The following is a 24535-nucleotide window of genomic DNA, read 5'->3' on the forward strand; positions in this document are numbered from 1 at the left end:
GCACACCTGCTTTCCGGGAGGCCTATGGCAGACATAGTGAACCGCGCGACTCTCCAGGAGACCGGCACCGCACCTTGGGTACGTTCTGGAAAATCCTTTCTTTCAACACAGTTTATTCCTATTGCCTGTGTTTTATAATGAAATGAGAACTTGCTGATGAGTTGCTTGTTCAATACTTTAGTACGTCATCATTTCTGTGCTTGGGTAGGTTGGTGTGGGACGTGGTCAGTATTTTGTAAGCGCCAAATTATGGACCATAGTCATTATGTTGAATCCGAAGGTTGTGTTATAGATCAATCGGTGAGGTTGTTACTGTGTTGTCTTCTTCATAAGTAGTTTTGTGGTTGTTAAGGTAAAATTGTATCGTCACAGCTTTGGCGAACTCGGAATACCTAGCTGATGTCGGTTTGGCAGAAGATAACTAGACTTTGAGAAGGATTTTTTTACACTTATAAGTAAATACAGATGGGACAGACCGCTTAACATTCCTTTTAAAGGAGGATTTCGTCCAAAATGCCGCTGCCCGTGATGCTTTGAGATTGAGATTCTGGACCATCGCCTCTTTGGCGAGCATGCTTGCCTCCGCCTTAGTCGGTTGCACTCACACGCACACCCACATGCACCCCCCCCCCCCCCCACACACACACACACACACACACACACCGAGGAAATGTGCTGCTGTTTTCACTTTGGAGCTTATTTTCAGCCTTCGGGGCCTTGAAAACACTGCAGTTGTAAATAATGTGCGTGTCGTCCCAGGAGTCTCAAGTTCGAATCTTGGCCGTGCTTTTGTGTGCCGCCTGCCAAGCGACTGCACGACTATGCCACAAGTCAATGTGCATGGCATTGACTGCCTCTCTAAATTAATGGTCAAAATTGTTCGAGGGTGCAGGTGAAGAGATCTCTATTTATGCTCGTGTCCCTTGCACGTATCACCAATATCGACTGTGATATCGCGATCTAGCAGCAAAGCACAGTGGGTAGCATATATATACACAAAGAATTAAGTTAAGCACCCCTACACAAAGAATTAAGTTAAGCACCCCGTAATCCTGTCCTGAACCTGAACCCCCTCGAGCACGTTTGGGACATGTTGGGACGACAAATTGCGAAGATGGTCCCTCCAATAGCCAATCTGGATGAATTGGAACGTGCATTACATCGGGAATGGAACAACCTGCCACAGCAACGCATACGACGGCTTACAGGGTCTATGAGACGTAGGGTTGAGTCAGTGATCCGATCACGTGGGTCCTACACACGTTATTGACGCAAAGATCGCTAGAGGTCTTCTCAGAACAATGACTGTACGTTAGAAAACATAAACGTCATCCACACTGTCCGTGATGGACCTATAGCTCCATACTTAAATTGAGGTGAAAATATGCCTAAAATTCCCAAAAAATTTCACCTTAAATTATTCAGATTAAAATATTGAAAACGGCATGATTGTTATGTTTTTATGTGACCATAATATCACTTCTCCAGAAAATATAGCAATATCATGGGTATATTACACTGTTTTGACGACAACAAACTTGTAATGTGCGAGGTTGTAAAAAAACGGGGGGGGTGCTTAACTTAATTCTTTGTGTATATATATAGCATCTCCACCTAATTTTTCGCAATTGTATCACAAGAACAAGAAAGAGCAATCAGAGATTGCAGATCCTCGCCAGGACGTGTTTGTGAGGTGTATTTTGTGGGGTGTTTTTGTACATTCTTTCATTATTTTGTACAACCCCACTTTCATCAGACATGCGTGACACATTACGTCCTCTTTATAAAACCGAATTCAGTATTGTATTTTAAATATTTTTTTAATGAGGCTGTCCTCGGGGTCTTTTGAGTCCCCGGGGTCTTTTGCATCATCGGAGTCTTTTGGGTCATCAGTGTCCTATGGGTCTTTGGGTGTTTTGAGTCGTCTGAATTCTCAGGGTCTTTTGGGTCCTTGGGGTCCCCTGGTTCTTCATGGTATTTAAGGACCTTCAGGGTATGTTGGGGTCTTGGTTGTCTTAAGGGTCTTGAGGGGTCTTAAAGGTTCGTCAAAGGTCCATTGGGTCTCAGCAGTCCAAAGTGTCGAAAGGTACATTCTGAAAGTACATAATTAATAGACGTACGTAATTAATAGACCGAATGCCACTGACTTCAAACGGTACGTAATTAATAGATATATTGAAAACTCGCATGGCTGGAGAAGATTATATCGTAGAGTTTCTGCTTCAAACAACAGCTTCTGGCTGCCAGACCGTAAGACCAATCATAATGAAGTTTTAAACGTGTTCTACTTTATGACTACTACATTACTTTGAAGTTTCACATGGATCAATTAAGCGGTTCAAGAGATATAATTTTTTTTAAAGATTTTCGTTCAATCCAACAGCAACATGGCCACCAAACCATGTGACATATTAATTATTCAAGGGTAGCATGATATACGCAATGCATGGGGAACATATGTGTGAAGTTTCCGTTTGATCTGTTCAGCCGTTCCGGAGGAGTGGCTTTTTAAAGTTTTATTCTTAAAAAGAAATCTGAGCCGCCAAACCATGTGACCTACGACGTCATGGTCACGGAACTTTTTGTTCGTCATGGGTATGCGATCAGGCATGTAATCTTTTGCCTCGATCTGCTTCGCCGTTTCGGCGAAAAAGGGGTTTTAGTGGGTTTTAAGGCTTTTGTGTTAAAATTAATATGGCAGCTGAACCACGTGACCGATGACGTCATTATTTCTTTTCTTTCTCAACCAATTTATCCATAGATGACGCTCAAGAAATTTCATCTTGATCGGATGAAGTTTGTACTTGTCGAATTATGACGTCATAATGGAGGCACCTATGATATCATCATTACCATATTTTATTCCCCATGGAGAGTTCTTTACAATGAGCCATGTCCCAATTTTTTCAACACAGCGCTTTCGGAGATATATAGGTGCAAAGTCTTTTGGTTTTTCCAAGATGGCACCCGTACCATGTGACCTATGACGTCATAGTTATCATGAAAAAAAATTATACAGGTGGAGGTGCACCTATGGTGAACACTTCCTGTCAATCGGACCAACGGTTGCAGAGAAAAGCATATTTATTCTGTGCGGACAAACAGACAAAAGGAATCAAATGCCCTCTCCTCTGGTGAGGGTAATAACATAGGTATGAAGTACCTGGCTTGCTGATTGCACCATATATGGATGTTGCAGTGCTTCCTGAGATGAGGACACGAGTAAATGAGTGTATAATTTGGCAAGGGTAACTGCTCAGAACGATCTGTTATTTTGAAATGGACTGTGCGGATTGCTAATGTTCACCAAGAATGCGAGCAGACAGCACACCTGCTTGGCGTCCCTCAGCCAAAAATTCCTTCTCATTGATTCAACATCCGATCAGTGAAGCCCCAGGATGGCAGTTTATAGTCTGGCCAGGAATCAAGCACAGAGTGTCCGCTCGGAGCCACGTGCAGGCCGATGTGTTTTTGTTTTGTCTTTGAACAACTTCGACGGTTGATTATGATACTTGTCAATATTGTTACGTCACATTTGTCTTGACATTCATGACCAGCATTAGTGCAACACAATCAGTGACCTTGAGCAATTGTCCATCGATGCGGTTATGTGTTCCTTTTAAAGGATGCTGGTTAAAAAGAGCAAGGGTTATTATCACACCTAGACAACCCCAAAATTATACCAACAACTCGATGCCAGAGACCCTTTAAAAGTACAGGTACCTGAGGTAGCCTTTACGCATCGGCATTTATTCATTCGTTTATTCATTCGCGGTTATAAGCACGGATATAGCCGTGGAACAAAGTTGTGAATGTGTACCTTGACTTATAATTAGGAGACCATCTGCACAATATGTGCACAGTGAGGAATGTGGGGGGAGGTGGGGATATGGATGGAGGAGATAGGAGTTTGGGGCAGGGCATCGGAAGAAGGAAAGAGTCATAAGGGGTATTGCCAAGGTTCATGAGTATTTCTCCCGATTGACCACGTGATGCAGCAAAGCTGGAGTTTTGGCCTGTTTGTTTGTTTTTCTTCAATATAATAGAGCTGTGACACACACATGAACTCAATTTCGTATGAAGAGAGAAATAGACATTGATAACAATGTTTTGATCATACACCACCTTGAATATAATATTTTTTAACCTTCATACTCAGAAACTTTCTGCTGCAATTACAATGTTCTCAACTCTTTGTTTTTGATAAACAAGATGGCATCCGGTGGCTTTAAGAGCTGCCTTCATCATGCTCTGACATTCCACCAAATGCATCGTCATTTAGGCGTTTATTTTCATTTGTATTTTGATTGCAATATTATTTTACACCCATGTGGGATAACACCGTTTTCGACATCTTACTTATTTTGGTTGAGAAATAGTTGCGTTGAACAGTTAATGAAATGGTAAAAAAAACTTCATGTAGCATACCAGACGTTATGTGATGGTGAAATCCTTTCAATGAATCGCTTTACCCGAGTCGAGCATTGTACCTCGAGTCGAGCATCATATGTAAACCTTACTGATTGGGAGAGAAATTTGTTGCCTGGGCCGGTCATTTTTAACAAGTGTAAAAAAAAAAAAAAAACTAGAACAATGTGACTGTGTCGCCAATATGCCTCCGCATAGTCCCACAGCGGGTAGATGCCCTCGTTCACTGCCCTAAAAATAAGCAAGTTTGAATTTAAATCCCTTCAGCTGTTTTCAAGTATCACATTTTCACCAGCCATGACAGGTTTCACATCGATCGGTGAAGCTGTTTCAGAGAAGGGATTTTTTTAAATATCGGCTTTCAAGCTAATATGGCTGCCATACCACATCACATGACCGTACAAATGTACACTCTGCATATATATGGGTAGGGGATCACGTTTGTGAAGTTTCGTGTTGATCGGATAAGGTTCGTTTTTCTATCCAAGATGGCTGCCAAACCACGTGACCTATGATGTCACAATTATCATAAAAAAACATTCTGCATGGGTGTCACTCCTGCCCTGAAAATTTTGTCTCAATCGGACATATAGTTGCTGAGAAAAACGAAGTTTAGCCCGTACGGACGGACGGACACCCCGATAACATAATGCCTCCGGCGACTTCGTTGGCGGAGGCATAAAAAAATGACAAGTGCAGTTTGTTTTCAAACGCTACCGAAAGTGCTAAAAATACGAGTTGGACCTCCCACCTGAACTGAAGATTGCTGTCAGCTTTTGACAGTGTTTGCGTATCGTCATCGTGGTTTCCAGTTGCTATATTAAGTATGTGAGTGCATACTTGTTACTTGTATTGAAAACATTTTTTCTGTTTTTGGGGAAAAAAAATTCTTCCATTAAAAAAAAACCCCATTGAATCTTACACAAAATGAAAAGGAATAATACTCAGCGATTGAAATTGCCAGTACGCATGTCTCTATAATATTATCTTCCGTGGTAATGGGCCTTGACTTTCTCTCTGCTCCTTAAGGATCGGTTACCTGTCGTGGGCTTCTCATGAAAGCTGTGGTCTGAATATGCAAGCAAACTTTTGTGGCATGTTTTGTTTCTGGCTTTCAGAAAGTCAGGATCATACACATTACAATTCAAACAGACATTACAATTTGAAGTTTTTAAATTTTATATACTTATTTGGAAATAAGAGTTACGCTTACATGAGATGAACCTGACCCATAAAGTTTTTGAGAAAGGCTTCTTGAAATATTAGTGTGGGCGATCATGTCACCTGTGGCCAATGCTTTTCAAACGTTTTTGTTCTTATGGAACGTGTATTTATGATGACTAATCCTATGTTGGGTATGACAGAATATCTTTGAGGTACACAAAAATCACCTCTAAGCTGTCTAGCTTGGGTTTGAATCTCGACCCAGCTGTAAACTGTCACCCTGGTGTTTCACAGGCACGGTGATTCATCAATGTGTGTGGTCCCTCGGATTAACATTAAACGGGTATCCCATCTGCGGGTATTATGTGGTGGACGATAAAGAACATACAGTGTCCTTCACAAAGTGTCGGCAAGCTATCGCCGACACCGTCAATAAATTATAACTAGTGCCCTGACTGATTGCTGGGAAAGCAATGGCAAACCACCCAGCATAACCCCAACTCGAATCCTTGCCCTGAAACTATTTTCAGCATCATTGACCTTCTGTGAAGATCAATATGATACATTGATGGTTATGATAAATCCCATGTTACTGTATGTAAAAAATTTTTGTCATATAAGGATATATTTTGCAATAAACGCATAGCACCGCATGTGCATGTAAATTACTGCAAGCATACATCCTGACCAAGCAGGGTTTCTTTGCTGCACTAATGCTCATTGGGTCACTTTATTAAATGCTAGTGAATATATTCATCAAGAACTGGTGATGTAATATAATGGGATTTGATGGGATGGGAGGGCCAGAGAATAACAGCACCAACAACAACAATAGCATCAATAACAGCAACAGCAGTCCTTTCATGGAATGCTGCGTGAAGTGTCACCCATATCGGTGATGTACCCATCAAGATCAGGTGCTGGGATGGTAAGGGATTTGAAAGAGCTGGAGGACATTAGAAGCAGAAAGAGAATAAGAAAACAGAAATAACCAAAATGCCTTGATGGATACATCCACTAGTTATTAAATACATCATTGGTTATTCCAGGTTCATAGTAAATGTTTACTGTAGTAACTTACATTATCTGTTTAAATTATATACAGTGCCCTCAATAAGTATTGGGACAGTGAAGTCAAATTTGTTATTATCGCTATATATTCAAGATAAAAAATATGATCAAAAGAAATTTGGATTTGTTATCAAACGGGGCACCGTCGGACCCCGCTGTTCGCGGGGGATACGTTCCTGGAAAATGCCACGAATAGCGAAACCGCGAATGGCGGGGCATTGTTTCAATGGAAAAAGCTGGGATAGGTTCCCAAGTCACGAAAATCCGCGAATAGAGAGGAACAAACCACGGATGGTGAGGTAAGATCCACGAATGGTGAGGTAAATCCCAAGAATGGTGAAGCAAATCCCAAGAATGTCGACGATATTCCGCAAAGGTCGATGAAAATCCCGTGAATGTATGCCGTGGCATTGTTTCACTGGGGAAAAGGGAAATACGTTATAGGTTCCCGGCGGTTCCTGATTCATAGAGGAAAATTTTTAAAGTTTGAAATGTTTTTGACCACAAATGCACGTGATTACAGTTTCATTAAAAAATGCTTACACATAACTTCAAAAAAGACACCACCAGGTACCATTTCCAATCTATTGAAGGAATGTGAGCATTGTGGGTAGTTGCGGGAGGAGTGAATACTCTGCACGTTGTTTGTGGGGAATGTTATCAGATGATGCCATATTGAGCCTAGTTGCTAATTTCAATACTATATTTAATGAAGCGTTTTCATTCTAAAAATCGTGGGGTTGACTTGTTTACGCAGCTGGTGGAACATCCCCCGAAGCTCTCGATTATTGTGCGGCTAAAATTTGCGGCCGCAAAAGCCATGAAAACGCAAAGCACACAGCAGTGAATGTATAAGCAGATCATGCTTGCGGCTCGTAGAAGATGTGTATTTGCGTATGTCCAGCTACTTTATGCATGGCTGGTAAAAGATTTGTTTCATAAATGTGTCAAGTTAACGGCTCGTGAAATTTTTTTGGCGCCCCTGAAAAACCGCGAATTCGTGGAACACGGCCGTGAATAGGAAAAAATAAACCGCAATTTCGTGGAACACAGCCGCGAAAAGAAAAAAAAACTGCGAATTTGCGGGACACTTTTCCGTGAATGGAGAAACAAGTTGCATTTTATCAACCGCGAATACGTGGAACCCGCGAAGAGGGTAACAGCGAGTAGCGGAGTCCGACTGTATATGTTTTACCATTGTAGAACAATCACACTTTTTATGGCCAGTCCCCCCATTTTAGGTAAGCATAAGTATTGGAACAAATGACTGTCAGGTGTTTCTTGTTGCTCAGGTGTTTGTTGTTACATTGATTGTTCACACATAAAAGAACTGTGAATGTCTAGTCTTGGTTTTAGCCTTTGCTTTTGCCATGGGAGTCTGCCTTTGGAGTCAGTAGGCATAAACCAACATGAAGACCAGAGAACTGTCTATGAAAGATAAACAAGCCATTTGGAAACTGAAAGAACAAAAATAATTCATTTAGAACCATAGCACAAAATTTGGGCATAGCAAATACAACAATTTGGAATATCTTGAAAAAGAAATAAACCACTAGTTTACTAGTAAGCAATAGACAACGGCCAGGTCGGCCAAGGAAAACAATTGCAGTTGATGACAGAAAAATTCCCAGAACTGTGAATAAAAACCCTAAAACAACTGTCAGTGACATCACCAACAATCTCCGGAGTGCAGGGGTGAAAGTGTCACAATTTACCATCAGCAAAAGACATTGACAACAGAATTACAAAGGCTACACCTCAAGATGCAAGCCTCTAGTCAGCACCAAAAACAGGCCAGATTAGAATTTGACAAGAAGTACAGAGCTGGAGTACTGGAACAAGGCTAGTAGAGTTCTGGAACAGTTTTATGGACAGATGACACCAATACAAACCTTTATCAAATCGATGGAAAGGTGAAAGTTTGGAGAAAGGAAGGAACTACATTTGATCCAAAGCATACGACCTCATCTGTGAAGCATAGTGGAGGTAGTGTCATGGCTTGGGCTTGCATGGATGCCTCTGTAACAGGCTCACTCATCTGAATTAGTAGGGGTTTAGACCCTACCAATTCAATCTCATGATTTAAATATAATGGCGTATGCATTTCACTTGTGGGAAAGGAGACGATAAGTCAGAAAAACCCAAAACAAACAACTAAAAATGGCTGCATTAATGTCTTGGGAGAGCATCTCACAGGAATATACCAAGAGTTTGGTGATGTCACTGGGTCACAGACTATGCAATAGCAGGTCACAGTCACAGGATATGCAACCAAATAATAACTATTATACTACTTTAATTTACTTTAAGTTAATCTTCCAATACTTGTGATTACCTAAAATGGGGGGAATGAACATAAAGTGCTATTGTTCTACAATGTTAAAACATAGAAACATAGAAATACCACGAAATATAAACTGACCTTCTGTACTCTTTCCTCATATTATTTTGATCTCAAATCCAAATTTCTTGATTTTTATAACAATAATCACAAATTTTACTCCACTGTTCCAATACTTATGGAGGGCACTGTATATGTAATATTATTTTTTTGTGTAGTGTATATGTCCACTTTAGGGTGGCCGGAGACCTTTGAGGTCCGCCCAGTCACCTTTGACCTGTCTAGCCTTTGTTTGATTCTCAACCCAGTTATAAACTGTCACCCTAGTGTTTCCAAACAGGTCGAGGCATCAATGTGTGCCATCTACCGGAAGGACGTTAAGCTTCAGGAACCATCTGCCAGCACTAGTTGTTGGTGGACGATAAAACCCCCACGGTGTCTTTAACGAAGAGTATGCGAGTTATCGCCAGCACCCTAAACAAATTACAGTTTTCTGCATTCTCAATGGAGTTTCCTGTGGCAGAGTGGTGATGTTTTTCAGGATTGGTTCTCACCTTGAATCTCTCCCCACTCCCAACCACCAAGTTCCTTTTCCTTCCCACCCCAACCCTCCCTTCTCTCTCATATCCTTTCCACTTCCCATCATTTTCTCAATTTGGAATGCCTTGTCTGCGCATGATAACAAGATGGCCCTGAATCAAGCATTTCAATGAAAAAGAGAGTTACTTGTGTACAATTAGGTGAAGTTGGTAGACATAAATACTCACCGTTTATCTTTATCAATGATTATGCTCCTGAAAATCAACAAAGTTTTGAGAGTTACTCCTAAAAGCCATGGTAATGGGTTGGCATTTCTGCTCTTCGATTAGTTTACAGCAACATATTTGTTTGTTTTTACTTTTAAAATTTTTTAGACAGATCGGAGATGTTCAGGGTTCTGATAATCCTCAAACTACTCTGTATCCTGGCACTGCTGCGAAGTATTATTAGCCTCATGTTCCTTCCTGCCATGAGAATAGCAAGTTCAGGCCTGTCACAAGCACTGTCAAAGGTGGGGTGTGAATCTAAAATTGTAAACTATTGACTATCCCTGGTTTGTTCGCTAAAACGCGCCATGCTAAGGGGAGTCCTGGGGCATTCCCCCCGCCCCCATCCCCCTTCGCATGGGAAAAAAAGTTTAATTTTTAGTTGAATTTTTTTTTTTTTACTCTGAGAAAAACTAGAATATAAGACCAATCTCTTCACTGACAGAAATACCAAGAACTAAAAAGGATGCCTGGGAGATCCTGCCTTCTGTGTGGGCAAAACCAGCATCGCAAGTTGGCGTTTGCAGTTTCGACACGTGTGCCCACACCCATACACACAAACTGACCGTTATTTATTTATTTATTTCTTTTTTGCATCAAAATCTTTCTGGGAGTTCCCTGACTCCACTGTAGTAGAACAAGAAGAACCATCTTCAGAGGCCGTTTTTCCCCAATGAGCAGGGGTTGGTCTTTTTCGGGCACCTTGGTCCCCTTTTTGAGGCAGTTTTATGGCCGGATGCCCTTCCTGCCACCAACCCTGTTAGTTGCCTCCTGCGACACACAGGGAATTACCAGTGAACTGGTACTCAATTTGCCGACCTCGGAAGGATGACAGGCTGAGTCAACCCCCCTGGCGTTAATTCAGCGATCGACCGGGATTCAAAACGAGGATCCTAGGATCCCAAGCCGGCACCCTAACCGCTAAGCCATCACCAGGCTACTGCAGTAGGATTTGTTGAAATCTGTTAATCCGTTCTCAAGTTATAACACGACAAACCGACAGACAGACTTGGCACTTTTCACCCCTCAGCCCAAATTGGGCTTAGGGGTATTGTCGTCACGGCGTCGTTTGGGCGTCTGGGCGTCCTTCAACTTTTGGTTTCCGTCAATTTCAAGGAGAACGGCTTGTCCGATTAAATCCATTTTTGCAGTGTGTGTTGGGGTTGAGTAGAGGAAGGTTCCTTTCGAAAATGGGCGTGCTGCGATTTTCAATATGGCCTCCACGGCAGCCATCTTGAAATTGGTTTCCACCATGCATGGGCTGAGGGGTTACGCCTGTTTTGAGGTGCTATTTATTATAATATAGTATAGATATTTAGAATAAGAAAAACGAAATCACCGGCAAAATGGTTATAAATAACATACTAAGTTCGCAGCAAATGAACCCACCCTTACCCCCCTGGTGCCATGCAGGAAGTTAATGTTTTGTTTGTAAGGTTGTGTGAATGGCTGGTTATACCAGGTACCGTGTTGTGCAAGCTAACCCAATGGAGTAATATCTACTTCTAATAATAGTATCTTCTAACAATACCTACTTCGAGGAGTAATATCCCTCTCACCGGTGAATCGGTGGTATGCTCCACATGTTGGTGAGATTTGTATCAGGCGAACACCATTGACGCTCAGTGTTCGTTTGCTCACCCAGTTCCGTAACAAAGGAAGGTAGAGATTGTCCATAACAGTCAAGTAACATGCCGTGGGCCGTGGAGGGCAGTTTTTGATGAACTGTGCCATGGAGGTTTGTGAGGACCGCCTGAGGAAATGCTCTGTTTAATTGACTCCATCTTTTATTTTTTAAAGAAGAGTTGAACTTTATTTTGCGTTCAACAGGGCTGCACACTGCACGGCAGGAGGAAGTTATCGATCATCGACTGACAGACCGTGAGTGGGCCGAAGAATGGAAACATTTGGACAATGTGAGTGCCTCGATTGCTTTCACCGCCTTTGGCTCTCTTATTTGATCCTGTGAAGTTTGAGGAAGGTGATAGGTTGTGCCACAAATGCAATCAAAGTCTTTTGATTTCTTTCCTTGGAGGTCATTGATGCTCTGTCTTCTTGAACGTTGATTGTTGTGGTTTCTTTCTGTTTGCGAAACATGCGTGCCTGTTATCTTCGAACATTTAATGTCGGCCACTTGTAGTCCCCTTTCATTTTAAGAGGTGAATCAAAAAAAAGAAAAAAGAAAAAAAAAGAATGTATACAAAAAATATATATATACAAAAACAAAAAGAAACGTATACAAAATGTGTATACAAAATATATATATATATATATATATCCAAAAAATAAAAATAAAAATAAAGAATATACAAAAAATATATATATACAAAAACAAAAAGAAACGTATACAAAATGTGTATACAAAATATATATATGTACATATATCCAAAAAATAAAAATAAAGAATATACAAAAAATATATATATACAAAAACAAAAAGAAACATATACAAAATGTGTATACAAAATATATATATATATATATATATATCCAAAAAATAAAAATAAAGAATATACAAAAAATATATATATACAAAAACAAAAAGAAACGTGTACAAAATGTGTATACAATATATATATATATATATATATATATATATATATATATATATATATATATCCAAAAAAAAAGAAAAAGAAAAAAAAGTGTCACACCGTTCCATCTCCTGCCAATGAAAGGGAATGTGAAGTTGACTTCTGTTGACAGTGTAAGCGGTTCCTACTCCAGGTGCAAATTAACTAAACCTCTTGCTGTGTGCATTTCCTCCACAAACAGCTCCTGAACTGCATCCTGGACATGGTGGAAAAGACCCGCCGTGCTCTAACGGTGATGCGGCGCTGTCAGGAGGCGGATCGCGAGGAGCTCAGCTTCTGGGTGCGACGTTACAGTAATGCCGAGGAGCTCAAGAAGGGTAAGGAGCTGATAGGAAACAAATTACAACATAGTATAAAAAGCCTGGTGTTGTTGGTGTTGTATATTGAGCCTGGTGTTGGCTTAGCGGTTAGGGTGCCGGCTTGGGATCCTAGGATCCTGGGTTCAAATCCCAGGTTAGAAATAGCCTGGTGTTGGCTTAGCGGTTAGGGTGCTGGCTTGGGATCCTAGGATCCTGGGTTCAAATCCCAGGTTAGAAATAGCCTGGTGTTGGCTTAGCGGTTAGGGTGCTGGCTTGGGATCCTAGGATCCTGGGTTCAAATCCCAGGTTAGAAATAGCCTGGTGTTGGCTTAGCGGTTAGGGTGCTGGCTTGGGATCCTAGGATCCTGGGTTCAAATCCCAGGTTAGAAATAGCCTGGTGTTGGCTTAGCGGTTAGGGTGCTGGCTTGGGATCCTATGATCTTAGGTTCGAATCCCGGTCGATCGCTGAATTAAACCCAGGAGGGTTGACTCAGCCTGTCATCCCCTTGCGAGGTCGGCAAATTGAGTACCAGCTCACTGGTAATTCCCTGTGTGTCGCAAGAGGCGACTAACAGGGTTGGCGGCAGGAAGGGCATCCGGCCATAAAACATTGCTTCAAAAAGGGGAACACTGTGCCCAAAAAAGGCCAACCCTGCCTTGTGGGGAAAAATGGCCTCTGAAGGTGGTTCTCTCTTCTTGTATAGTATCAAAAACTAAATTACAGCCACCATAGTCCTTGCGCAGGTCTCTTCCTGAACATAAAAACTGGCTCTCTACAATGAGCATCGAAATCTTTGAGGCCTGAGTCAGTTGTTGCAGACCGATCACATTCATTCCAGGTAATCTGCTGAGAGGTTAAATCCCATCAATGTATTGATTGAACTCGTCGTTACTAATTCGTCTTTTTATTTATTTTTTATTCCTCTATTATACTCTCTAGTTTTAATACTCGTATACATTACATGTTGGAAACAGATATGCCAGACTGCTACCAATTAGCGAGATATCCATTTTTTGGCCTCGACTGGCTCACATTTAGCTGAATAGTCAATTCCTTTATTGGGGTATTTTCATTTGAATGTTAATTTAAGAATTTGAATTATTTTTTTCTTCCTTGTGTGTATCTTTTTACAATTACGTAATTATATTCTGCTCTTCTTAATTTTTTCCTCGATCCCCACTGGCACGTCTTGAGAAAATATGTGTGTTGCCTTAGTTCGCCTCGCATGTTCCCAAAGGGACGGGAGAGGCTACTGTAATTGGAACGTGTCAGTGAGTGATGGGTGAGCGTGCGACCGTGAGTCTATATTCTAAGATTGTCCACCGTGAGAGCGTCTACTTTAATAGAGATAGTTCATTCTCAGATCTACTGTAATCTATATTCCCTGACAAGGCTCTGGATTGTTAAATGCTCTGTCTTGATTTAGTATTGTGTTGGAAGGGAGGGGAAGGAAGTTCTGTGAGAGTGGTGGATATTGTTTTGATATTCCTGGGGGAACCTTTCCTGCATATAATGTTGTGCTTAACAAATCAAATGTTTCTTTTCATTTCAAGATTCCAACCACGAGTTCTTTGGACAGACATCGACCTATTTGCCAGAAGACATATGGAGAAAAGCTGGTAATGTTTCTTTATTATTGCTGATTATATGTTACATATTGGGATCTATTAGGATAATTAGGTTCCTGTGGCATGCAATTGTAATCTGATTAGGATGGATAGTGGTCCTGCGAGTCCCAGAATTGAGAGTGCAGAGATTGTATCTGGAAGGAAAAATTTGGTGAATGAAAAGTTTGTGAAGCGAAGAGCAAATCTTTATTCAATGTTGCCTTTTGCTGATCAATGAATGAATGAATTTGGATGGAGTAGGATATTTCCTCTTGTGCACAGTGAAATGTGATCTTTTTCCCAAGAATTGTTATTTTTGTTGTTGTTATTTGTTTTTCCCTCCTCTATGCCAAAATAGGCAGTTTTGTTGTGAAATATGCTCCATGGGCAGCAGCGGCTGTGTGCAAATGGATGCATCTGTCTCTGCCACCTGATCTGGGCCAGTAATTCGACGTTAATTGATTTAAGGTTCTCGCGTCTGTTGCTAATTGAATCTGCATGTGTAATGCAGGCAACAAATATTGAATATGGTAATTAGGAGGAGAGCATAGCAGGGGGGGGGGGGGGGGGTGAAGGATTAAGAAAGAATTAAATGAGGGAAGAGGAGATTGGTGGAAATGTCAGGGATAGAAAGGAAGTAAAAAGAGAATATTCACAAACTTCAAGTCAGCATTGGATAGGGAAAGAAAGACGAGGTATAATGATGGTAGATGGGAGAATATAAGAAGAGTCTATAGAGGAAGTGGCACGTATGGGGAGGGGAGTCGTAGGGAAATGGAGAGATGAGGAAGAAGGGCAGGTGCATGCCGGCTGGGTTTTTAATGCCCCCCAGGTACAGCCATAGCTCAAGGGCATTGCCACTAACTCTGCCTGTGGATTAGAGGCAGCTGTTCGCACCTGCGTCCCACGCCAGCTCGTACCGTCGCGATAGGCCAAGCCAGAGTGCGAGTGACACTGCGTGATGGCTCCAATTTCATTTTCCGTGTTTGCTCTTCTTTTTTTTCTCCTCCACATTCTAAGCCTTTTCTTTGAAGCATTTGCAAAGGGCTTAAAAAAAAAAGGGGGAAAAAAGCAACAATTAGGATGAAGCATTATTATTATGCATTCTGTTGATAGTGGTCGTGCCTGTTGTGGCAGTTGTGCCTGGCTATTTGTCTGTTAAAATGAGAAGAATACTGAAAACAAGTAGTAATTAGATGGGCTGGTCGTTTGTGATACAATGGTGGTGCCCGGATACAAATGCCTGACCCTCAGACTATGGAAATTGAAGGTCCTGGTAAGAATTATGTCCGTGCGAGGTGATGGCTTTTAAGACATTACAAAACCACATGACATTCTTTTGTGGCCTGCACATGCTCTCCTGTGTAGCAATGGAAGCATTAAAGCCTACCTCAAACTGTTGCACTGTCACCATTACCCATATCCTACCGAACACCTGTGGGCCTGTAACTTTTGGGGTTCTTTGCATTCACCAACCGCAAGCCTGGTGGTTTGTGCATTACAGAGGAGGCAGTAAATGAAGTAAAACGACAAGCGGTGTCAGAGCTGCAAAAGGCCGTTGCGGAGGCCGAGAGGAAAGCGCACGAGATGATTGCTGCGGAGCGTGCTAAAATGGATCGGGCAGTGCTTGAGACCAAGAGGAAAGCCGCCGATGACGCCGCATCATTGGCTAACCAGCAGGAGGACTCAAGCGAGGTATTGCACCTGTGGGCAAGGGGGATGTTCTTTTCCTCACCGATCTTGCTTGCCCGTATGTCCCGTGTCCATCTTCAGGAGTGATGTAGTAAAGTACTATCACTCTTCCATGAACCTTCATCTCTATCTTAAAGGAGAATGAATATTGTGATTGGAAGGGAAGCTTGGGTTTGAGGAGAGGGGCTGCAAATGATGTGTTTAACGTTCCCTTCTAATATATTTTTTTGAAATTTTTTTTTTGCTTAAATGGAAGTTTTATGTATTCCAAGGAAAGTTGGATTTGCGGATCATCTTTGAGAGTTCCTGCCTCATCCCCACAGAACTGCTGGAACTGCGGGCGCAAGGCCAGCGAGACTTGTAGCGGGTGCAACGCAGCACGTTACTGCGGCTCCTTCTGCCAGCACAAGGACTGGGAAAGGCACCACCATGCGTGCGGCTCCGGCCTGTCATCTCAACATGCAACGGTGCCTCCCCGTGCGGAGATCCCCGCCACCCCAAGTTCGCCGACCCGCGCAGTGGCCAGCCGGCCTTCCAGTCCGACCGAGCCCGCATCGGCTCCTCAGGCAATTCAAGGCGATTGTTCACCCGCTCCAACGACGGAGAGCGTTTCCAATGAAATGGCTTCTTGTTGAGTCGCTGTATTTGACCATAGAAGAAGCATGACTTGCTGTAGTTGACAAATAGACTCACAGATTAAACCTCAAAAAAAAAACTTCGTCCTGCACACTCTGGGCCTGTGGCCTGCGTGGGTTTTGCTTTAATGGCATGCTGTGAATGGATTCCATATTGCAATGGAATTTTTTTTCTTGTCAGCGTCTTCTGTGATAGCAAGAAAGATACTGACGGTGCAAGGCTTGACAGCCATGATGCATTTTCCCAAAGCTCATAAGAATGCCACTCTCAATTGATTCGGCATGCCAGTGAGCAAAACGTTCTACTTTATCACACATCTGCCTCTTTCCGGCTGTTTATGACTCCACCAGCATCGGCCTCGAATGACCAGTCACAAACTGCAGGAGCCCTGCCGTGTGGATTTCGAGATTTTGGTCACCGACCGAGCCCAGTTTTTTTTTTTTCTTCCTCTTCTCTCTACCTACCTGCATGACAACCGATGCTACCTGTCACAGAGATAAGACAATCAGCACAACAAATGAAATGCTCAAAACTTTGCGGGAGGAGTGGGGGAGTTTGGATGTAAATGTCAGAGCTGCGTAACTGCCATACGCCTCACGTTCTATCTTCGTCTCTCCGTCACTCAAGTGCTTGCGATAATGCGATATGTGATATGGAAACTCAATTTCTAGATACGCTCCAGCTCAATCCTACACAAAGTCGTGGGGGGCATGTCCTCCCCTACCACAACCTCCCACTTTCCCACAGCCCATATAAAGGAAGGAAATGGTTAAATCCGATCGAGTGGAATAATGTTACGTGAAGGAGGGAGGGTAATGAGGGTGCTAAATAGTAATAGATAACTACCTGGTTTACTTGTAACTTTGGCTTGCATGTTTTGGTTCATATTGTTGAAGCGACCACTGTGGTCACAGATGATGCCCCCCCTCCCAAAAAAAACAACAACCCTTGCCCACCTCCTCCCTATCCACAAATACGTGATACTTACGCTCATTATGTAGCCATGTACAGTTAGACATGTAAAGATAGAATGCAATTGTCACTTGATTTATGTTGAGGGGGATAATATTCTCCCTGGCACTTTGTTTGTTTAATTGGGGGTTTTGGGGGGGGGGGTTTATTTTTCTGGCAGCTTTTTGTGCTCCTTAACAGCATGGTGATGATGAGACTAGTGCTGCACTCGGAGTAACTCTTCGCATTTTATTCCGCTTGGAAACGGACAAACTTCTTTTTATAGACGATGTATGGTGATCGTGTAGTTTTACCTCCCGTTTGATAAGCGCGTGCAAGATGCGCAGGAAATTGTAAGATGCTTATAAACGAACTGTTTCCGTCATTCTTTAAGTGCAGACGTCTGTGTGAGTGTTGCATGGATTTTTCACCATTGTAAAAGTGATGGGACGTTTGCGTGCCACGCCAGCGCCGCAGTGCTCCGGGTGAGGCGGAAAAACGTGGATTTACGAATCACCAGCCAAAGAGAGGTTTGGTGGACCAAAACCTTCGCATTCTGTTGAGCCACTATCTTCTGACTATAGGATGCACGTTTTGGGTGACATTTGTGCTAGGTACATTTTACCTGATGTATTCATACTCCTAAATATGTTCACATCTATTTTTCTTAACATGTTACAGAAAAGAGTTTAATATATGAAAGATGTTACAGGGTATTACAAGGGCATCTGATATAGCTTTTTGTTTTTATTCCTTTCTTCTTCTTCTTCTTCTTTTTTTTCCTTCCCTCCTCCACCCCTTCCTTCCTTTTTTTGATTTTTCTTCCTCCATTTTCCTCCTGTGTTTGGAATCATGTTAATTTTTTTTTATACCTTTCCATGTGACTTTGTCTCTCTCTCTGTTCGCGTTTAAAGCTGAAGTCATTTCGCACCTACCTCTCTGGCCTACGCTTTCGCTCGGGAAGTAACCAAAATCATCGAAGCACCAAATTTGGCCACTGGCTGCTAAATTGTGATGTTTTTCAGAAACTTGGACCTCATGAACTCTTCACTATTTCAGCTGCATTCGAGATGTTTTCATAAAATGATCGAAGAAACAAGCACCAGGTTTTTCTTTTGATCTCTTGCTTTGGAATCCTTCACTCTTTTTTTGTTTTGTTTTGTTTTTTATTTCAAATTTTTCTCCGACCTGCGTGCATTTGACGTCTGTGTGGTGTGACTAAGTACTTATATCCAGGAGACCTCAGACAAAATAAAAGCATCCGCATTCCAAAGCAGAATTTGAGTCGTTCAAGGAGGTGGGATTCTCCGGGATGCAGAGAAGGTGCAATTCGGATATTTCGGCCTGCGGCGCACGCGTGCCGGGCGCGTCCATGACAAACCAAGGCCTTTTGCCGTTTTTCTGGACATTCCTTGAGTAGAGCTTGCAATAAGAAGGGAGATTAAATGAAACCACAGAAGCTCCCTTTCAGCCCCATCGACATCGGAACGTTCTGTGCAGGTCGCTATAAGATGGGGATTTTAACGCAATGACAGCGATTTAAAATGTGCGTCCAATTTTGGCTTTTTTATTTTTATTTTAAAATCCTTTGCAGCGCTAATGTGGTGCACCTTCTTCTTTTTTTTTTCTTCTTCTTCTTAAAAAAAATGTCCAAACTGTATGAGATGTTGTGCAATAACTTTTTTTGTTTTCTATATAGTCGAAGTTTGGTCATGACAGCCCAAAAGTAGGGTTAGTGTAGGTTACACTAGGTTTCGTGTTGTCCATTGGGGATATTGATGTTGTGTAAGTCTGTTATTTCATTCTGCATTTTGATCTGTATTGTGATGTCTCTTGCTAATATCAATCAGGTATTGCTGCAGTTAATATTACTTTATTAAATGATTTTGGCTTGACAGCTTGGATGTTTTGTTGTCGTTATGCCACCGCAGCTGAAGGTTTTCCGGTTGTCCGTCCGTCCGTTATCGGTTGTTTGTTATCAGGATATCTTGTGAAACACAAGGGATTTCAACCACATTTGGCACAAGTATGGACTGTAATACAAAGATGAACCGATTCATTTGAGGTTCAACAAGTCAAAGGTCATGGATGTGCCCTTTGAAAATAATTTTGCAGACTATAACTCATGGATGTGCCATTTTGCTCATTGAAATAGTACAGTAAAAGCTGCACACTGCTGTTACCTCTCACACATAATCGGCAACCTTGCGCTCTCGTGTCATTCTCACAGTATGTGATTGAAGGTGCTTTGTTTCACCTGAAAAGGTGATATTAGACTTCGATTTATTTTATGGAATTTACCAGGTAACTGACATTTGAAGGTAGGTATTGGAATTCAAGGCCCAGATCAATCAGTATTTGATCATGGATAGTCTTCAAGACAACCTCATTGTGTATTGGAATCTGCTTAGGTTTCAAAACTGTTGATTTTGGGGCCGCCAGGTATATATTTTCAAGATGAATGAAATGACTATGCTCAGCTCAAGGTGAGCGAGTTGACAAGGTTTCCACTGGATTGGAAAATCTGGAAAACTCAGAAGATGTATAGGGTGTGTGGAGTGATGGCACTGGTTGTATATTCACCGTGTATTAACAATTTTTGTGAGTACTGTATTTCAAAGTAAGAAATACATTTCATGACTTTCAAATGGATGGGTGATAGTGCTATATGTGAGTGAAATGTTATTACTCAGCGCACGTAGCACAAGACGTAGTTATGCAATTGGTTCACTTTGTATCAGTCTATATCTATTGTCGAGGAATTGCTTCATTTCAATAGAATTATATATTTTGAACACTGTAGAACACGAATCGGAACACAAACGCGCAGTTTAGCAGTATTTTAGCCCTGGATTTGGTAAATTGTACAGAGTCTCGCACCGAGGTCGCATGCACACAGCACGGTAAAGCAATTGATATAGCCTGTCAGTTTAACTGGCAGTCAAACAAAATTAAAAATCATTCCAAACAGGAAACGTACTGTTTTAGGAATGTTATACAGGACACGATCAACAGGAACGAAGTACTAATTTAATGTGTTAAATAAGGTGGTGTAAGAGATGGTGCATCAACAGCGGTAAACTTCTGGTTAAATCCGTTGTTGTTTTCTACAGACTTTAAAACCTTAATTTTATTTCAATTGAATTATATATTTGAACAAGAAAAAGAGCAATCAGAGATTGCAAACCCTCGCCAGGATGTATTTTCAGTGGTTTTTAAGGCTTTTGTGTTAAAACAAATATGGAGGCCGAAACACGTGACCGATGACGTCATCTTTTTTTCTGCACCAATTTATGCCTACATGACTCAAGAAATTCCATCTTGATCGGATGGAGTTTTGTACTTGTCGAATTATGACGTCATAATGGAGGCACCTATGACATCATCATTAACATATTTTATTCCTCATTGGAGAATTCTTTACAATGAGCCATGTCTCAATTTTTTCTATGCAGTGCTTTCAGAGATATTGAGGTTCAAAGTTTTTCAGTTTTTCCAAGATGGCGGCCGAACCACGTGACCTATGACATCATGATTTTTTGTCTCCACTAATTTATGCCTACAGGACACTCGAGAAATTTCATCTTGATCGGATGAAGTTTTGTACTTGTCGAATGATGACGTCATAATGGAGGCACCTATGACATCATCATTAACATATTTTATTCCCCATGGAGAGTTCTTTACAATGAGCCATGTCGCAATTTTTTCTATTTGGCAGTTTGGGAGATATAGAGGTGCAAAGTTTTTTGATTTTTCCAAGATGGCGACCGAACCACGTGACCTATGACGTCATAATTATCATTAAAGAATTATACAGGTGGAGTTGCGCCTATGGTGAAAATTTTACTGTCAATCGGACCAACGGTTGCAGAGAAAATCATATTTATTCTGTGTGGACAAACGGACAAACAAACAAACGGACTCAAATGCAATATCCTCTCCTCTGGCGAGGGTAACAATGCAGAACACAAATGGCCGTGCTTGCACTACAAAAAAAAACTTCCGTTTAGCAGTACTTGGGCAAAATTGTACGGTATCTCAACAAATTAAATTTGCCGGGCGGAGTAACGGCAAGATTCGGCTAAAATGGCAGCACCTCCATATGCAACGACAGAGCATCTCGTCAGTCACTGTTGGTGGACGTTAAATATCCCATGGTGTCTTCCACGAAGAGTAGGTGAGCTACCGCCAGCACCCTGAACAAATTACAAGTTTCTGCTCTAACCATCAGCGGCACAGCTGCATCACCAGAAGATTATGCTACCCTCAGCCATGTGCTGCATACAAAACAAGAAGGGATGGACATGGAGAATCTTCTTTGAAATTTCAAAACCTCGGCTTGTGGAAGGAGGAAGGAGATGACGTGATACTGACTGTGAAGTGGTCGGGAAACAACTGTACGCAAGCAGTTGGATGAACAAATGGGCAAGATTGGAGGAGAGAGAAAGTAACTTTCAGGTATAAGGGGTGCATGTGGTAGAACGTTACTTTTGGTTAAAAAAAATAAAATAAAGGATCACAGGTAGATATGGAAGAGGACATGATATTGCAATGCACTGCCATATTAAAGTCGTGGAGGGAAGAAGAGTAGGATGTGCTGATTGAGGCAAGCACACCCTCAGATGGGAAAGAGGAACAAAGGAGTCGAGGTGTGTGCATCAAGTTTGGATGTTGGAAGATGAACACTGGGAGCGTCGATGAAAGGATGCGTCTCAAGGTGTTGTCAGGCAGAAAGAGTAAGACCAGAAGAGGGGCGAAACAAAACAGAGGTATCCAGGCATCGCATCGATAACAACTGTTGGATTCCTGCAGCGGAGTTCACCTATTGCAATAAACCCATAACCATAACACAATAAACCCATAACCACAACACAATAAACCCATAACCATAACACAATAAACCCGTAACCATAACACAATAAACCCGTAACCATAACGCAATAAACCCGTAACCATAACGCAATAAACCCGTAACCATAACACAATAAACCCGTAACCATAACACAATAAACCCATAACCATAACACAATAAACCCATTACCATAACACAATAAACCCGTAACCATAACACAATAAACCCGTAACCATAACACAATAAACCCGTAACCACAACACAATAAACCCGTAACCACAACACAATAAACCCGTAACCACAACACAATAAACCCGTAACCACAACACAATAAACCCGTAACCACAACACAATAAACCCGTAACCACAACACAATAAACCCATTACCACAACACAATAAACCCGTAACCATAACACAATAAACCCGTAACCATAACACAATAAACCCGTAACCATAACACAATAAACCCGTAACCATAACACAATAAACCCGTAACCATAACAATAAACCCGTAACCATAACAAAATAAACCCATAACCACAACACAATAAACCCGTAACCACAACACAATGAACCCGTAACCACAACACTATAAACCCGTAACCACAACACAATAAACCCGTAACCATAACAATAAACCCGTAACCATAACACAATAAACCCGTAACCATAACACAATAAACCCACAACCATAACACAATAAACCCGTAACCATAACACAATAAACCCGTAACCATAACACAATAAACCCGTAACCATAACACTAAACCCGTAACCATGACACAATAAACCCGTAACATGACACAATAAACCCGTAACCATGACACAATAAACCCGTAACCATGACACAATAAACCCGTAACCATGACACAATAAACCCGTAACCATGACACAATAAACCCGTAACCATGACACAATAAACCCGTAACCATGACACAATAAACCCGTAACCATAACACAATAAACCCGTAACCATAACACAATAAACCCGTAACCATAACACAATAAACCCGTAACCATAACACAATAAACCCGTAACCATAACACAATAAACCCGCAACCATAACACAATAAACCCACAACCATAACACAATAAACCCGTAACCATAACACAATAAACCCGTAACCATAACACAATAAACCCGTAACCATAACACAATAAACCCGTAACCATAACACAATAAACCCGTAACCATAACACAATAAACCCATAACCATAACACAATAAACCCACAACCATAACACAATAAACCCGTAACCATAACACAATAAACCCGTAACCATAACACAATAAACCCGTAACCATAACACAATAAACCCGTAACCATAACACAATAAACCCGTAACCATAACACAATAAACCCGTAACCATAACACAATAAACCCGTAACCATAACACAATAAACCCGTAACCATAACACAATAAACCCGTAACCATAACACAATAAACCCGTAACCATAACACAATAAACCCGCAACCATAACACAATAAACCCGTAACCATAACACAATAAACCCGTAACCATAACACAATAAACCCGTAACCATAACACAATAAACCCGTAACCATAACACAATAAACCCGTAACCATAACACAATAAACCCGTAACCATAACACAATAAACCCATAACCCTAACACAATAAACCCATAACCAATACACAATAAACCCATAACCATAACACAATAAACCCATAACCATAACACAATAACCCCATAACCATAACACAATAAACCCATAACCCTAACACAATAAACCCATAACCAATACACAATAAACCCATAACCATAACACAATAAACCCGTAACCATAACACAATAAACCCGTAACCATAACACAATAAACCCGTAACCATAACACAATAAACCCATAACCATAACCCAATAAACCCGTAACCATAACACAATAAACCCATAACCATAACACAATAAACCCATAACCATAACACAATAAACCCATAACCATAACCCAATAAACCCGTAACCATAACACAATAAACCCATAACCAATACACAATAAACCCATAACCATAACACAATAAACCCGTAACCATAACACAATAAACCCGTAACCATAACACAATAAACC

General features: G+C 41.4%; 1 protein-coding gene across 3 annotated transcripts in view; it reads left to right on the forward strand.

Moving 5' to 3' along the window:
- Positions 1-19490, forward strand: part of LOC137434249 (protein CBFA2T1) — a 164078-nt gene extending 144588 nt beyond the window's left edge. For all 3 annotated transcript variants that reach the window (XM_068127069.2, XM_068127070.2, XM_068127071.2), the window contains 6 exons: positions 1-78; positions 11641-11726; positions 12586-12721; positions 14258-14323; positions 15816-16006; positions 16327-19490. The exon at positions 1-78 is cut by the window's left edge and continues 218 nt beyond it. In XM_068127069.2, the coding sequence (XP_067983170.1) occupies positions 1-78; positions 11641-11726; positions 12586-12721; positions 14258-14323; positions 15816-16006; positions 16327-16638 (869 nt within the window). In that variant the 3' untranslated portion in view covers positions 16639-19490. The remainder of the gene's footprint in view (positions 79-11640; positions 11727-12585; positions 12722-14257; positions 14324-15815; positions 16007-16326) is intronic.
- Positions 19491-24535: the final 5045 nt, after the last annotated feature.

The sequence above is a fragment of the Myxine glutinosa genome, chromosome 10 (genome assembly GCF_964187855.1).
Source record: "Myxine glutinosa chromosome 10, kmMyxGlut1.1, whole genome shotgun sequence".
NCBI lineage: Eukaryota > Metazoa > Chordata > Myxini > Myxiniformes > Myxinidae > Myxine > Myxine glutinosa.